At 40.9% G+C, this 18,186-nt stretch overlaps 2 protein-coding genes across 2 annotated transcripts in view; both read right to left on the reverse strand.

Annotated features, from left to right (window-relative positions):
• LOC146570363 (scavenger receptor cysteine-rich type 1 protein M130-like) overlaps positions 1–18,186 on the reverse strand; it is a 214,491-nt gene that overhangs the window by 142,524 nt on the left and 53,781 nt on the right. The gene's annotated exons all lie outside the window — the stretch shown is intronic.
• ppp1r3b (protein phosphatase 1, regulatory subunit 3B) lies at positions 3,730–9,733 on the reverse strand. The gene is made up of 2 exons (XM_085278800.1): positions 9,425–9,733; positions 3,730–4,755 (listed from the first exon to the last, which is right to left on the reverse strand). Exon 2 carries the CDS (start codon positions 4,722–4,724, stop codon positions 3,882–3,884), a length of 843 nt encoding a protein of 280 aa, XP_085134926.1. The 5' UTR covers positions 4,725–4,755; positions 9,425–9,733; the 3' UTR covers positions 3,730–3,881.

Raw genomic sequence — 18,186 nt, forward strand, 5'->3', positions numbered from 1 at the left:
TGAAACAACAACAGTTATTCTGAACCAGTAACATAACACCTGTTTGCTCCACAGTTTTGAGTACCAGGTGAAACGAATGAATCTTATCCTGTGGTGTAAACCTTACACTTATGCTTTACACTATAGCCTCTTGATTTTTAGTTTTAAGCAATGGAAACGACTGCAGGTGGTTTTAGTGAAGGACTAGAAGATGATTGTGGGAAAGATGGATGACCCCTTATTAAGAGCTTTATTGTTCCCCTCAGAGGACTCTCATGATAAAGTTTGCATGTTTGTGGCAGATGCAAAGAGCAGCTGCTGGCTATGATCCTGGGTCAGTGTGGTTACGTAAGTGAACCTGCAGAACAAACACAGCAGGGCCAGTTGAAGGACGCTGCAGGGCCACGATAACGAGAGGATGGTACAAGCAGACGGGTTAAAGGTTGTCCACAAGCCAATCACATGACATCCAAAAATCAGCTGATTACAGAAACTACAGGGTGGGCCATTTATATGGATACACCGTAAAAACATGGGAATGGTTGGTGATATTAAAGTCCTGTTTGTGGCACATTAGTATATGTGAGGGGGCAAACTCCTCAAGATGGGTGGTGACCATGGTGGCCATTTAGAAGTCGGCCATCTTGGATACAACTTTTGTTTTTTCAATAGGAAGAGGGCCATGTGACACATCAAACTTATTGGTAATGTCACAAGAAAAACAATGGTGTGCTTGGTTTCAACGTAACTTTATTCTTTCATGAGTTATTTACAAGTGTCTGACCACTTATAAAATGTGTTCAATGTGCTGCTGGATTGTCAATGCAACCCTCTTCTCCTACTCTTCACACACTGATAGCAACACCGCAGGAGAAATGCCAGCACAGGCATCCAGTATCCGTAGTTTCAGGTGCTGCACATCTCGTATCTTCACACCATAGACAATTGCCTTCAGATGACCCCAAAGATAAAAGTCTAAGGGGGTCAGATCGGGAGACCTTGGGGGCCATTCAACTGGCCCACGACGACCAATCCACTTTCCAGGAAACTGTTCATCTAGGAATGCTCGGACCTGGCACCCATAATGTGGTGGTGCACCATCTTGCTGGAAAAACTCAGGGAACGTGCCAGCTTCAGTGCATAAAGAGGGAAACACATCATCATGTAGCAATTTCAAATATCCAGTGGCCTTGAGGTTTCCATTGATGAAGAATGGACCCACTATCGTTGTACCCCATATACCACACCAAACCATCACTTTTGTTGTTCCAACAGTCTTGGAGGGATCCATCCAATGTGGGTTAGTGTCAGACCAATAGCGGTGGTTTTGTTTGTTAACTTCACCATTCACATAAAAGTTTGCCTCATCACTGAACAAAATCTTCTGCGTGAACTGAGGGTCCTGTTCCCATTTTTGTTTTGCCCATTCTGCAAATTCTGTGCGCCGATCTGGGTCATCCTCGTTGAGATGCTGCAGTAGCTGGAGTTTGTAAGGGTGCCATTTGTGAGTAGCTAATATCCGCTGAAGGGATGTTCGACTAATGCCACTCTCCAGTGACATGCGGCGAGTGTTATGCTGTGGGCTCTTGCTGAATGAAGCTAGGACAGCCACTGATGTTTCTTCATTAGTGACAGTTTTCTTTCGTCCACATTTTGGCAAATCCAACACTGAAACTTAGCAAGCAGTTTGCTAACTGTAGCATGGGAGACGGGTGGTCTCGTAGGGTGTCTTGCATTCAAATCTGCTGCAATGACCCGGTTACTGCGTTCACCAGATATCAACACAATTTTGATCCGCTCCTCACGTGTTAACCTCTTCGACATGTCAATGGCTGTGAACAAAGAGAAACCTGTAAATAACTCATGAAAGAATGAAGTTACGTTGAAACCAAGCACACCATTGTTTTTCTTGTGACATTACCAATAAGTTTGATGTGTCACATGGCCCTCTTCCTATTGAAAAAACAAAAATTGTATCCAAGATGGCCGACTTCTAAATAGCCACCATCCATCTTGAGGAGTTTGCCCCCTCACATATACTAATGTGCCACAAACAGGACTTTAATATCACCAGCCACTCCCATTTTATTACGGTGTATCCATATAAATAGCCCACTCTGTATTTTCTTTTCCTTGTCTGTATCCACCCTACACCCGAGTGCTTTATTAAAACTTATTTTGTGGTAAAGTTATCAAAATAATTGCCAGGAGGTCTTTCAAGACGTGCTAGGAGAATACTGGCCTGCACAGATGTTATAACCTTTCATCAAGAATGTGTGAATGGCTGTTTACACCTGTGAGAGCTTAACCTGAAAGCTCGCAAAACAGAAGTGTCTCTTTCAGAGGTTTCATTGTGTACATCATGAAAATGATGCAAATGTGACATCTATGCAGAGAAGCTTCCATGTCCCATGTTTAAAAAAATGTTGAAGAAAGGGTGATATTTACAACCTGCAGGACACCGGTCCTTGAGGCCTGGGGTTCCCCGCCCGCGACGTTGAACATCCTGTTAGGTCATGATGCTGAACACTACTTTATAGATATCTCAGGCTGACAAGCATTTTGTTTGTTTTTTTAAATATAAAATCCAGGTGAGACTTTGTTTACTTTTCACTGATTCTTTGTTCAGATCGGAGTGAATGTCTTTAGCTGCAGGTCATCAGCTCTTTGGAAAGGTGTGTGTGTGCAAACATAAACCAGACTCCAGCTAAAAGCCATCCACATTTTATTGTTCTGTCACTCAGGGGTAAGACAGCAGGCTGTTGCCACAGAAAACATTTCACCGTCACATTACACCAACTTTAAACATTCAACTTTATTCACCGGCTTTCCTTAAAACCCTCGTTAACACACACACACACACACACACACACACTCTTCACTTCAGACACACGATTCCCTCCAACACTGAGCGGCGCGTACAAAATACTTTTTTTAAAAACAGGAAATCGATGCACACACTTACACACATCTAAATGAACATGTAGCTTAAACAGAGTTTGAGAACTAATCCATGAACATCACTCATCACAGCACAGGTGGTAAAAATCACATTTTCCAGGTCACTTTTCTTAAAAAAATAAATTCTGTTTTCCTTACCAGCTGCTCTGAGCAGACGCTAAATTAATCAGTGACCGATGTCAGAAGCATTTTCCTACAAACTAATGTGCAAATCTTTGCATTACTGTGAAAGAAAGCAGAAACATTAAAGCTGCAGCCATCCACCCCACAGTCAGACCACCCACCGACTGTCAGCTTCTAAAAGCAGCTCATTTCTGTCACCCAGACAAAAATCTGTCATTAAGACTTAATTCAGTGAGAAATAAAACCGATGATTATCTGCAGGCAGGTCATCCTTTCACAAATCATTCTTTTAAATCATCCAACTTGCCAGAAGGAGCAGCTGAGACCCCGCCCACCTGACCTCAAACATGCTCCCTCACATCACTTGAGATTTACGCCCCCCCAGGAAATCTGAGTCATCCTAAAGTTAAGCAGCTGCTAGTTTTCATCTTTAAACTTGTTTCAGTTGCTTCAGTTTTGTTTCCTTTTCCTATTTTTTTTTTTTTTTTTTGATTAGTGAAGCAGATAACTTCATGATGAAGATTGTAAGAAAACTGAAGACAACCCAAACACAAATTTTCTCTGGCAATTTCTGAACAGCTTCTATTTTTGAAGCATTTCTAAAGTTCATGTTTTAAAGCCAAGAATCACTTCAACCACAAAGCCCCCTCCCCCAAAAGATCCACTCTTGGAAGACTTCCTCCCCCCTCCCCCTCCTGTAGCACTGATGTGAATCTAATGTGATTCAGCATTGGCATTAACGGATGCATGTTTGTAAAAGTGACTCTGCATGTATGTGCAGCATGGCAGTGCGTGCTTTAAAAACAGAGCAAGCATGCTCAGTAGTACGGGCCGATGTTCTCATATCCGGCATAGCCCGGCCAATCAGGGAAGATCCCGTGTGAACACGTGGGGCTGCCATATCGGTCGAAGTGAACCCCATAGTCACAGGAGGGCCTACTCCAGGCCTGCTGATGGCCCCTCCTCATCGAGGACCACGTGATGCTATAGTTGTTGCCTTGGTTGCTGTCCCAGTGCTCGCAGCCATCCACCTGGTAGCAGACGGCAAACTCGATGCGCTCATGCGGCTTCAGCTCGCCAGACACAGACACTTCGAAGGAGAAGGTGTCGTGGTGCAGGCTGGGATAGGAGTCCTTCATGTACACACAGTCCACATCCGTGTGGCTTTTCCACGAGTCAAAGGTCACACGCACCTTCACTGACTTCTCGAAAGACACGTTCCTGACTTTGACGGTTCCCGCGAACGCCTTCTCTTTCAACAGGCAGTGCTCGAGGCAGATGAGGTTCTCCTCCAAGCGCTGACGGAACAGCAGGTAGTCTGAAGCAGGCTGAGCGAAGCCCAACACCAGCCGGTCATCCTCAGCTTTGAGTGACAGAGCTGAGCTCAGCTGCTCCTGGATGTTCATGGGAATGTCGATGGGGTCACTGAATGGAGAGAACATCTTCACCCGGGTCAGAGCCAGGCCTTTGTGGTCGGCAAAGGTTACACGCTTTTTGGTTTTGGTCCCGTTTTTGCTAATGGATCTGTCATCCTGGAGCTCGGACTGATCGAGGAGGTGCGAGTGCTGGAACCTCAGAGCAGGTTTACAGGTTTTCCGAGGCTTCCTGTAGGAAAAGTCCTCTTTGGAGAGGTACAGGGGCAGGGTCATGTCGATCGGCATGGTGGGCTCTGGAGGAAGCACGCACAGAACACTGAAACACAGGAAAGAGCGCTTCTGTTAAAATACATCGTTAAAATAATCTTACTCCATTTTAATATTTATCATTACACTGAGAGCTGACTCAAACTGTCTGCTCTTTGTAACACCAGGACGTTAGTTACAGAGCAACAGGATCAGTCAATGCAGATAAACCTGGATTCTTCTATGGAAATATAAGTGGTTTAATTTCTGCTGCTCACTCCACATTACAAACTCTCACTTTATTACAGATGACAAATATCCAAATTAAGTCATATGGACAAACTGAAAAACAGTGCAAGTCCATCATTTACAGTAAATGATGTGATTAAGTCACAGTACAAAGTTCTCAGCACAACAAGAATGTCATCACAGTCTAGGGCTGCTCAATTAATCGAATTTTAATCTCGATTACGATCTGGGCTTTCAACGATCATTAAAAATGACTGAGCTGATTATTAGCCCCTCCCTCGTACTTTACTCTCGCGCTGCTCTCTGCATTTCGAACACGTGTCACAACAATTAAGAGCAGCGGTCCCCAACCTTTTTTGCGCCACGGACCGGTTTATGCCCGACAATATTTTCATTGACCGGCCTTTAAGGTGCCGCAGATAAATACGACAAAATAAAACTAGTACTGGTACCGAAAACATTATTACTAACACACGTGAAAAGACCAAGGAAAACCGAGTAAACGATAAAAACGATAACAAAATAACGCTGAAAACCGATAAAAAACCCTGAAAACTATACATTTCACACCTGAGCCTCAACTCTCGCGGCCCGGTACCAAACAACTCACGGACCGGTACCGGTCCGAGCCCCGGGGGTTGGGGACCGCTGATTAAGGGGACTCGAGGGAAGCTCGGAAAGCTAAGCAGAAGTTATTTGGAGAGGAGAGTGACTGCCGCTGGTTGAAAAGAGGTTAAAAAAAAAACCAAAAAAAAAAAACCCACTTGTGGTGTGGAAACATTATGGGCTCGCGGAGTCAGACATGGATCAAGTAGACAGTGTGTAAACTCTGCTACAGTGTCGTAGCTGCACCACAGAGCAACACTGCAAAGTTCACTAAACATAGATGTTTACATTTTTCATTTATGTTTTATATTGCAAACATTTGCACTGTTATCGGTATTTGCACACTATTTTATGACAATCTTTAAAGTCATTATTCAATACATTGTTATTGTTAAATAAATATCGTCAAATAATCGAGATCTCAATTTCAGTGAAAATAATTGTGATTATCATTTTTGCCATAATCGAGCAGCCCTATCACAGTCTGTATCATATTCAAAAAGTACATTTTAAAAGTTTAAGTTTAAACTTCATGATCTTTTTTTGTAACAAAAGTGAACATAAAGAAAATCAATGAGTACAAATCATTTATATGCAGATTGACCAATCACAACAATGTGATTGGTCACTTGCAATGTTGAACCTGGAACAACATTTTCATGATGGTCTGGGAACAACACCAACACGAGGATATCAGATCATCCGTGTGTCATGGTGAGACCACCACAGATTTCACCACATTTTACCTGTAATTGTATGGTAATGTATGTCATGCATCTTTGTGGAACAGGTGACCCACGTTGCTGTAAGTGGTTAGATTTCTGTATAAAAGCTCCAAAGCTCCTTTAGTGGTTTAAGTCCTGCAGCAACTGTGTCAGTGTGTTCTTTACCTGAGGCTCTGAATACAAGTCTTTAATGTGAGTTTACTATGTGTTATTTCATCACTGTATTGTTGTAGTGCATGTATTTTCCAACTTGACCACATTTTACTGCAAACTGATAATAGCCCTTTTTTAAAATTATAATTAAGATGCAGTAAAAAACACCAGTTCTAAGCTCCTAAATTTGACCCGACGATGCTGTAAAGATTCAAACTCAATGAAATTGTCAAAATTTCAGGCTAAACACGAAACAGGTGTAAACTACAGATAACAGCAACAATCCTCATATCGGTCATGAATTATGCCCATATTGGGAAGAGGGGAGCAGAGTCTCTCTTGAGTCTGATATCACATCCAGTAAATTTTCTGTCTGACAACATCTGAAGCAGAGCAAACAGTGACAACAGCCGTGAAGACTGTAAATATCCAGCATATCTTATCTGCACAAACAGTTAATCAGGTCAGTGAAGACAAAGGTGGAGCTCGTATGCCTGAGCCCCTGCAGTAAATCTGACCCTCGTTAATCCACATCAGGACAACACTGGGATTCTGATCCTTCTCACACAGACAGACACCTCAATCAGGAGCTGTGACCTAAACAATCTCATTGTTAAAGTCTTTAAAACACACAGGAAACAACCTTTGACCAAGTGACTGACTTAGAGTCTGGGGTCAGATACAGCCAGTCATCCAGGTGGTGACCTGTACACAGGTGTCTGTGCTGGCGACCTTCATTAATGGGAAAAGATTTAGAGTCTGAGCAGACTTCAGATGATGAGATATGGAATCACAGCATGATATATTTTCAAAATACAGAAATGCAAAAGCAGCATTAGAATTTGTTTTCAAGTAGCACAGCGCATCAGCTTAAGGTAAAAGAAGAAAAAAAAACAACAACTGAGCATCAGTGAAACAAACGTTATCCATCAGGAGGAAAACTTTAGCTTCCTCCAATCTGCTTACCTCTAAATCTGACTGCAGCACAGAAGCACTTTAATTACGAGTGTCCTTTAAACCTCCAAGCATGACAGTTAAACAGCAACATCAGTTAGCCATGAGAATAATCGGCTGATGTGAACGAATGTAACACTAGTGTTTGTCACCGACTGTTAGTAAACCATCACACTGTGAATGTGATGCATATTAACAGACTATTGAGGTGTTTCTAATATTCTGACACCCTAGTCTATGTACACAGAAGGACAACATAAGAAACAATGAGTGACAATATTTAATATCAACTAGGGCTGGGCAATATTATACCGTTTATGGTAATACCGGTATAACGTTTGGCAACGATAAGAAAATGAAATATTGCGATAGAATATGTGTAAAAGGCGCATGCGCAGTGCCTTTGTTTTCATATGCACATGGTGGAAAAAGCACGGCGGAGAATGACAAGGGCGAAAGCGATCGTTGAATGAAACAGATAAACCAGAATTGGTTTGTAAAAATGCTGCAGCTTCAGTGGTGTGGAACTGGTTTAGCTTTCGTCTGTCAGATACACAACAAAGCACTATTTTGGTAGAGCATGCTAGCGGGCCATCGTTATTACCGTGTTTTTTGGAAAATACGGCACACTTAAAATCAATTCTTAGATTTTTCTGAAAATCGACAGTGTCCCTTATAATCCTGTGTGCCTTATGTTTGGATTCTGGTTGTGTTTACTGACCGCGAAATGAGTACGAATTTGCTAAGCTACAAACCCGCACCGCTTGATGGATTGTCGGAGCATTACGGCTATCATAGGCAGGAGCCTCGCGGAGTGATACGTACTGTGCTTCAACATAATATTACCGTATTGTGTGTGTATAACCTCTTTTTAAGTTTTGTGGATATTATACATGGTTATGCTGAGGATAACTGTCAGCAAGGAATTTGCATTTGCACTGTTAAATTTTTATATAACTTCAATACACATAAAAAACAGCAGCTTGTTTAAATGAAAATACATTGATGGGCTTTTTTTTGCACTAATAAAGTTGTGGAGTTGTAAAGTATTTTGTCTAGTGTCGATTATATCGTCAGTTATATCGTTATCGCAAATTTTCAAATTTTTATCATGATAAATATTTTTGGTCATATCACCCTGCTCTAATATCAACTTCAATTATGAGTCTGTGATAAACATGGCTGAATTGCCAAAAATACTGGAAAATATTTTAAATTTCGAAAAATAAATCCTTAACAGTCTCTTCGTGTTGTATTTAACTCGTTGAGACTGGACAGGTGTACCTAGTAAAACGCCAACATAAAACCTACACTAACACAGTTGCGTTCACGGTGCCCCCTCTCATCAGGTGAAACGGACTTCAGTGAAAACACCGGAGCAGCAGGAGCTCCACACCACAGACACATTTACCTGCTAGCAAACTCTTCAGGTCAACACCAGCAGCACACCCACTCTGACGCTTCACCTTCAGGTGTAGCGTAAGTTTCGTCACACTTCCGTGTCTTGCACGATAAATGGTGCCACAGTCACACCCCCTCCAAGTCACCACGTTGTGGTCACCTTCCGCCATGTCCGTGGGTTTCATTCATTCATTCATTTACCAAAAGCGTGAAAACGTTTGTAAAACCACAGCTTTCTGCGGCCCACGCTACGTCACACACACACCTGAGTACGTATCGATGTTTGATGAGAGAACCGGCAGGTTAATGCAAACAGGAAGAAATTAAAAGAACGAAGAAAGAACCGAACAGTCTGAGTTTTGTTCTAAAGAGTTAAAGAAGATAAATAAACTGCAGTCTTACGTCTTTAAACACTGAAAACCATTAATATTAATACTTTAAACTTAGAGTTTGGTTCAAAGCAGTACACTGTTAACCTCAATCATGAAAAAGAACTGCAGACACACAAACTCGCTGTATCTGAACTTTTACTTCACAGTGTAACTGCACGATGGCTCCAGAGCCTCTTAAAGGCTTCATTTATGACGTCATCAGAACCTAACCGGGCCTCTAAGGCTCCAGACTCTAGTGTTCACACCAGAACTTCAGTACCATCAGCGTTCAGCACCACGGTCTTATCTGGAGCTGCTGCCGAGAACCATTTGCGGTTTGTCCGGTTCCGTTGTGCCGTCACCGCGCTGTGCCCTGGTCCTCGGTCTGGTCCTGGTTCCGGGTCTCTGTCCTAGATCTCTGAGGACTCCGCAGCAGCACTCTGCTCGGGCGCTAACTCTCAGCTCACACTAAAACCGATGAGCCGCTTTTCTTCTTCTCGTGCCTTCAAACGGCCACGCCGCTTTCACGTGGACACGCGTCCGCAGCCAATCAGAGAGCGCGCTGACGGAGTGGTCGGCGGCCTGGCGCCCTGCTGTCAGAGCCGTCTCTCCGCGTGAAGATTGACAGAAAGCCGTAATCTGAGTTATTTATCGTGGTTCGTAGGGCCCAGTTTAGCGCCTCGTGCTGTTTTAGTAAATTAAATGTAGATTAAATCAAACATCATCCGCTTACTACCTGGAAGCATGAATATTAACCCTGTAAAGGTAAAACTTCACAAAAATACCTTTAAAAAACGCCTGGAATAAATAAATACATTGAAAATATATTAATTTGCATTTATGTTTTATAATTTATATCATATTTGCTACATCCGACATTGTTTTCCAATTTATTTATCTCTTTATGTGAAACTTATTTATTTTTATTATTTATTATTGTTATTATTATTATTATTATTATTATTATTACCTATTTTTCGGGAGGAAGTAAACTTATGACGTAGAACTCTAAAAAAACTCAAACTGGATCAAATATGATGCAGCTGTTTTACAGAGTTCAGGCTCATATTTTTGTGATTTTAACAGTTTTCTCTTAAGGCCTGTGAATTGGTTCTACTTAAAACTTTAGTTTAAACTCTTAAGTTTTCAATATGTGCATGTTTGTTTTTTCAGATTTTCTTTGGTGTAAAATTTAAAAATGAGCAATAAAATTTGTATATTTATGTGAGAAGAAGCTAAAGTGAGATGCAAAACCTGCTTACAAAAAAGAGGAGAGACTCAAGTCTTCACTGGGCCAAAACACGTGTGAACATGTATAACATTTCATGTCATTTAGATTCTGTCTATATATTTTTGGTTTGTTTTAATACATGAGTGCATGTATACATACACACACACACACATATATATTTGTATTTGTACATGTAAATGCAAGTATACATATGTTTATATATTGGCTTGTTGTATATATCTAAAATAAAGAATAAAAAAAATAAAGAATAAAAAAAAATAACATCTGTAAGAGACAGCTGGAGACATGTAACAGCAAACTGTGTCTGCAATGTCTGTGGGTCTCTTTGCCTCTGTTTGCATCTGTGGGTTTAGGATGAGTGAGGGTCTTGGGGTCATTGCTGCAGCACTTGTGGGCTGCATGTGCAGCTGAACCTTTACACCCGAGCACAGACACACTGAATGTTTTTTCTGTAATTCTTCTAAAAACATGAACACACGTGACATTTTCATATTGATTTTCTTTTAACATGAGCTCACTTTGTGTCCGTGTAACAGTGCTTTGTGTTTTGTAGGACACTACAAGTCTCCCCCCCCCATGATGCTGAACAGCTGACAGCTTTGTAAATAGCAGCTCTGATTCGGGACACGATCCCAGGTTAGAGAACGGGCTGTGGTATTTTGGTGCTTCACCTTAGCACATGAAGCACAGCTGGTACACACACAGGCACAGGTTACACCTCAGTGCTGTCAGTGAGGTGCGTGGAGTTTGCATTGGTGGTGTGATTAAACAGGAGAACTGAAAACATCCCCACATCCGCTCTGAGATTATAATCTTTACTTATTGTTAATTTTTTAAAATCTAAACAGCTGATTGATTATCTGAGAAGAAAGTTCCTGGTGAAGTTTATGACTTTACAAAACCGTCCCTTTCACTCTCGCACAAATCACCCGTGACCCTAGTCTCCACCCACTCCACCCTGCCTCCACTCTCAGACACCACCTGTTGTTTTGAATGGTTGACCCCATCTATTTAAACTCCTCCACCTTCCCTTGCTCTGCTCTTGCAGCTTTAGTGATGATTTTCACATATTTAAAGGTTTTAAATATTAACTATTGTCACTTTTGGCATCTTTGACTGTAAATTGTTTTTACAAACTAAACCTTTTGTGCCTTTGTTGTTGATAAAGTTATCAGATTATTATTATTAAATTAATTCCATCAGAAGAAGATATAGAAGATATCTTTATGTTATAATATAAAGCATATTGACTGAATGTTGTTGTGAATTAGGGCAATATAAATAACACTGAATTAAACTGCCTGTTTTATTTCTTAACTCTGATAAATAATCTTCATATTCTAATAATCACAAAGACCAAAATTAGTAAAAAAATTGAATTAAACCCTTCATGTTAAAAAAAACTTGAACTTTAGCAAATACAGGAAAACGAAACTGAACCTAAACTACATTTAACACCGAAAGTAAAGTGCTCAAAAAATCAGGATCAGTCTTAAACTCTCCCCTCTGTACATGTTAACCTAAAACACCTGAAGCATGAGATTAAACTATTATAGATTTCTGAGGTGTCTGCAGCGTGGCTCTGAATGAGGTCCGCAGCTGAAAAAGGAACTTTATTAATTCTGTTCTTTATGCATCTTTGCAAACATCACATAAAGCACAAATACAGTCTTTGCAGAGCACCTCCGACAGCAGCAGGACGTCCCTGCAGAGATACTTTGTGTTCCAGCAGCTGCAGCATGAAATGATGTCAGCACGAATGGTGGCCTTCCAGCCTCGTTAGGAAACAGCCTGCTGCTGTTCTGGCACAGTATCATGTAAATATTTGTTCAGAACTCAACCTACTGAACGCTGGGGTTCAAGAGCAGAAAGAGAAGCTCTCTGATAAGGACCCTGAACGCAGCACCACATGACTTGAAAATAGACCGAGCTGTGCTGTGACAAAGGTGAAATGTTAATCACGGCAGTCGATCACAGCTGAACACGCTGTGTTCTAAGGCTTCTAACTCTCTGTGGGTTCAGTCAGAAGCTGATGAAAATGAAATGGAGTTTACTGTTCAGGGAATAAATTATAAAACATACAGAAATCCATCATCTGCTTCCCAATCACTTCCAGTTTAGAGTCGGTTTGTGCTGGACATGTGTGTGTGTTGGGGGGAGGGGTCTTTTATCAGCACTATATGAGCTGGAATAATAAGAGTAATTATTCTCGGTGTGGAAGAATTTGAACGAAGTCAGAAACAGAGCAAAACAGGACAAAATCTGCTGTGAATAAACATAAATATTAAAGTGACTGAACACAAAAATTTGATTGGTGGTCACATGATTTTGACTAATAGTGCAAATTTGTTTACTGCATGTAATAGTTAAATATTTATGTGCGATGTCATGTTAAGTTATAGCAGTTTGTTTCTGTGATCTCAATTGGTCAGAAGAGATTTTGTTGGCAGTGATCCTGAAAAAAAATATGAGTATTGTCCCTGTGCAACTTGTATGTACAGTATATATATATACGGTGTATACATACTGTGTATATGTGCAGTGCTGTGTTGAGTTGTGTTCTGGACTCTGCAGCTAAAAGTTGAAATCAGGTGAAGCGTGTGAACGAGGTGCAGTGGCTTTGGCTTTGATCCTGAACCTTTCAAATCAATCAGTGCTGCTTGTTTAAGGCCATTATGGGACCTCCGCTGTACATGGATGTGCTCATGTCTTTAACCTGCTCTGTCTAGCTTGGGGGAACTGTGAAAGCTTTTGTTAGTTTAAGTTTTATTCTCGCAGAAACCAGAAGAAGCGCACACATCTGTAATTTACACCTAAACTCCACCAGCTGTGGGAATAATTGCTCCATTTCCTCCACGTTAACGATCAGTGAACAATACCGAAGAAGAAATGATTACATTTAAATAACAATGGGCCTGATTTACATATGAAAGCTGCAAAATGCATCAGCACAGAGGTAAGGACCTGGGGCTTCCATACAGCACCTGCATGTGGATCAATAGCTTCCTCTCGGGCTGTAGACAGAGAGTCAGAGTTGGCCATCACACATCCTCAGCCCTGAGTCTCAGCACTGGCTCACCCCAGGGCTGTGTGCTCAGTCCACTGCTCTACTCTCTCTACACACACGACTGCACTCCTCGCCACCACAGCAACATCTTTGTGAAATTTGCAGATGACACCACAGTGGTGGGGCTCATTTCCAAGGGAGACGAGTCTACGTACAGAGACGAGGTGGAGCAGCTGACGTCATGGTGTAAGGCCAATAACCTCCTCCTCAACACTTCAAAAACCAAAGAACTCATAATAGACTTCAGAAGGAAAAAGGCAGAGATCCAACCACTATTCATAAATGGGGACTGTGTAGAAAGGGTGGCAAGCTTCCGCTTCCTGGGAGTCAATATAGAGGAGAACCTTTCCTGGAGTGTGAACACCTCCGAGCTGCTGAAAAAGGCCCAACAGAGACTGTACTTCCTGAGAATTCTCAGGAGGAATAACATCACACAGAGACTGCTGGTGTCCTTCTGCAGAGCCACCATTGAGAGTGTTCTAACTTACTGCATATGCATCTGGTACACTAGCTGCACAGGGGCTCAGAGGAAAGCACTCCAAGGGATCATTAACACCGCCCAAAAGATCACTGGCTGCCCTCTCCCCACACTGGAAGTTCTACACAACGCCCACTGTTTTAAAAAGGCCCAAAACATCATAAAAGACACCTCACATCCTGGCCACTCCCTGTTCGAACTGTTGCCCTCAGGCAGACGGTACAGGGCAATCAGAGCAAGGACTAATAGACTCAAACACAGCTGTTATCCAACTGCAATAACACATCTGAATACTACAAAAAAATGTCCATCACGCCACTCTTGTGTTAATCTATGCACGGTCTGAAGCATGTGTGTGGGAATGTATGTGAATGTTTTACTGTTATATCTTATTAGTATTTTAAGTATTCTATCTATTTTATTTATTGAATTTTATTGTTTTATTTATATTTCGATATTGCTAGGGATGATGCAATGATCGGGGACCATTCTTAATTTCGTTGTTCTCATGACAATGACAATAAAGTTTCTGATTCTGATGTCTTAATTAGCTACACACACACACACAGTATATGATTTATTGCTGGTTCAGCTCTGTGTAGTTATACTGAGGCAGCTGATCCTGTTCATATGATGTATCACTTTAAAACATTTATGATACAGTTCCTGTAGCTCTGCTGTCCTGATTCTGTGGATTTAAATGTGTTTGTTGGTCTGTTAATTAAAAAGACAAAAATGCATTTTTTATTTGAAGGATAATTCTAATTAAATGTTTGAAAATTAATTAATCTGATATAATTAATTAAGATAAAAAACCGAAATGCCTAATTTATATTAAATAATTATGTAATTCATAATTTCACTTTTTTAACTTTATAGAAGTTGAATAACAGCAGCTGACACCGACAAAAAAAAGACTCCAGATGTGTTTGAACGGCTGATTAATTATCAGCACTTTGTTGCTTTTATTCATGTTTTTATTAACGTCTGTTTTCATCATGTGGTTCACACATTTCCCTAAACTCAACAAAATGTAGAAATTAAAAATAAATTTCTTTATGAATTATGAATTAAATGGGATTTAAAATGTATCAACTTCAAGCTTTAAAGCTTAAATCATTTATTTATTTAAAGTTATTTTTTTCATGGTCTGTTTTTTCCTCAGTATTATTAACTATTTTTTAAAATTTCTTCTTTCTTGTTTATTTGTTCTTTATTTAAACTTTATTTCATTTCTTGAACTCTCGGTATAGCAGAGTGATGAGAACTTTCTCTGATGAATACTTGAATGGAAGCGGGGATGATCAGCATCAGCAGCTTTCAGAAGGACATGAAGAGCAATGTTCCCTCTAATTTTTCACGTGTCTGAGCGAACACGCAAACTCCCTGAGCGGTCTCTTGGACCTCTGTGAGCAACAGCAGACGTGTGCACTGTGGTCACGCCAGCATCGAATCCATCCAAGTTACATGGTTTATTACAATAATCAAATTACAGCATTTACATTTATGTTACACTACTTTTAATTAACTGCTTTAGCCCACTTACAATGTAAATTTAAAAAAAAAAATCTTGTTCATGACCTGTGTAGCATGGTAACACTATTGGAAGTAAAAAAATAACTTGAACTCCAATTTTGAAAACACAACTTTTTATTATTATTATTATTTTTTTTTTTATAAAGCTCTGACTTGTATTATGAGTCTGTGGTCTGGGAGAGAGTCCTGTAACTCTCTGTGTGCAGAATACAGTATAAAATGACCAGTGCTGGGCAATTAATTATATAGTTACTTCTTCAAAAAAAGTTACTGAGTTTTGTAAACAAGAAAGTTTTTTGCAGCTGTTTACCTAAAAATGCAGCCAAGGCGTTTTTTAAATAAACATTTCAAACTATTTACAAAACAATCAGCTGTTCTGCATCAAATTTGATGCCACAGAAATTATTTGTGCCACTCCAAAAAATAATTTCTGTCCACTATGAGATAAAGGAGAACAACAGCCTGATACCTGCAGGCCTGGCAACAGGAGATGTATCACTCCTGTAACACCTGTAACATTCAGCAGTCGCCTCATTGTTCTGACACACACAACAAAACTATTGACTACACTACACACTAACTACACAACAAAACACACTAACTACACAGGATTTGCGCTAAACGTCGCAAATCTCTCACATCTCAAAACACCGGCATCACTCCTAAAACTTCCCCCCTCCCTAAACAACTAAATGCTATGTTTTGATTGGTCGACATGGTACATTTTTCAACCAATAGGAAAGGGCGGGGTTTTTTGGTTTTGTTTTTGCTCCCAGGCTTTTGAGTGTTTTCCGTATAAAACGCCGTTTTTACCGTTTCTCCCCGCACTAAATATAAACAACAACAGTATTCAGGAAGAAAACCAAACATTGCATATTTTTATCATAACTCTGGTTTTACGTGGCCTATCAACACAATTTAAAAACTGGTATAAAGTCCACACCTTTTCCGTCAATTGTTCCGTCTGTCCTGCTCACATCTCCAATGGTTGTACATGTTGTCATTAATGTGGCTTCACTCCACATCAGCCGCTTTGCTAGCTAAAACACCGGCGTCGGCACATAAGGATGTATGGCAAGCCATTAGTGCCAATGGCTTGCCATAAGGACGCTGTCATAGCCTGTCAACGACATCAAAGTTAAAGAGAATATAGTTGTGATTGCTTGCAACATTATAATATTGTAAATGGTAAATGGCCTGTATTTGTATAGCGCTTTACTAGTCCCTAAGGGCCCCAAAGCGCTTTACACATCCAGTCACCCACCCATTCACACACTGGTGATGGCAAGCTACATTGTAGCCACAGCCACCCTGGGGCGCACTGACAGAGGCAGAGTGGTAATGGGTGTAAGAACACAAAATAGAAAATAGGCCTGGGATGGGAACAAAGAACTGGGGTGCAGGGCAGAAAGACAATCAACCCCCACCCCCAGGGCATGAAGCAAGAGTTAGAGGGTGAGGGGCAGACAAAGGGCAAATGGACACTACCATAAAAGGAGATGGGGATCAGGGTGTCAGCACCCTTGGCCACTTTCCATTGTGGGGGTGTTTACTGTAGGGGGGAGGAGACCAGAGGTTATAACTGTAACTGTTGCGTGGAGTTCTTTAGATCAGCCTTTAGCATAGGACTGCATAGGAGTGCAGTGTGCTGATCTCCAGATGCATCTGTAAGAATAATGGGTAATAAAAGGATTGTGTAAAACATGGAAACATCTCAGCGTGATCTCTACCAGGACCAAAAGAATTGCAGAGACTGGCGTTGTCTCAACAGTGGCATCGTTCTAATCCCATACAGGAGCAGCCAGTCACTTACTAACTAACACTGCAAAACAGAATTGTTACCATATTTACCTTAATTTCAATTCAGGTTAGATTTTTTTGTGCGCAACACAGATTTTTTCTGCGCAGAGGCCGTGCCAGCAGTGCGCAATTGTGTATGCGCGCAGCTTAGAGGGAACACTGACGAAGAGATTGCAACTCTCCGGCAAACTGGGACCCATTCAGACCTTCCCTCAGCCCCTTGGCCACCTCCTCATTAAAATTACGTGAATACCAGTCTTACTGCCAGACTGCCCCCTCATAAGGCTCATTAGCCTCCATTCACATGAAGACAATAAAGATCCCTTCAGCCTCATTGATGGAGAAAACAATCAGTTTGCTCTTCTGAGTCAGTGCCTTAGATTAGATTAGATTAGATTAGATTAGATTAGATTAGATTAGATTAGATTAGATGAAACTTTATTAATCCTTCGGGTGGGTTCCTCCGGGAAATTCAGTTTCCAGTAGCAAGGCACCGAAAGAAGTTGCATTGTACAGATACATTAAGGGGAATGAGAGTAAGGATATAAGCATAAATACACCATATATACACATATACACATATATAGATACAGAATATACAATATGGATAAATAGGATTGCTCATTTGAGTGAGTATATTGCACAGTGATTATTGCACAGTCAAATATAAGAAAAAAAGACAAAACAAAAACAAAAAACAAATATTGCAAATATTGCACAGTGTAGAAAAGCACCTACAGCTCAGTTGTTCCACAACCAGTTCCTTGGTCTTTGAAGTGTTGAGTTGCAGGTGGTTTGTGTGACTCCATGTGACAAAGAGGACTTTGACTTTGTTTTCAGTCCTCAGACCTACATTGAGGCCAAGTGCGATTTAAAGATATGGAGGAGCTTATCTGTCTGTGAAAGACC

This window comes from Mchenga conophoros, linkage group LG7 (genome assembly GCF_057382185.1).
Source record: "Mchenga conophoros isolate Kocher_MC1m ecotype Shallow Benthic linkage group LG7, M_conophoros_male_GT1.1, whole genome shotgun sequence".
NCBI lineage: Eukaryota > Metazoa > Chordata > Actinopteri > Cichliformes > Cichlidae > Mchenga > Mchenga conophoros.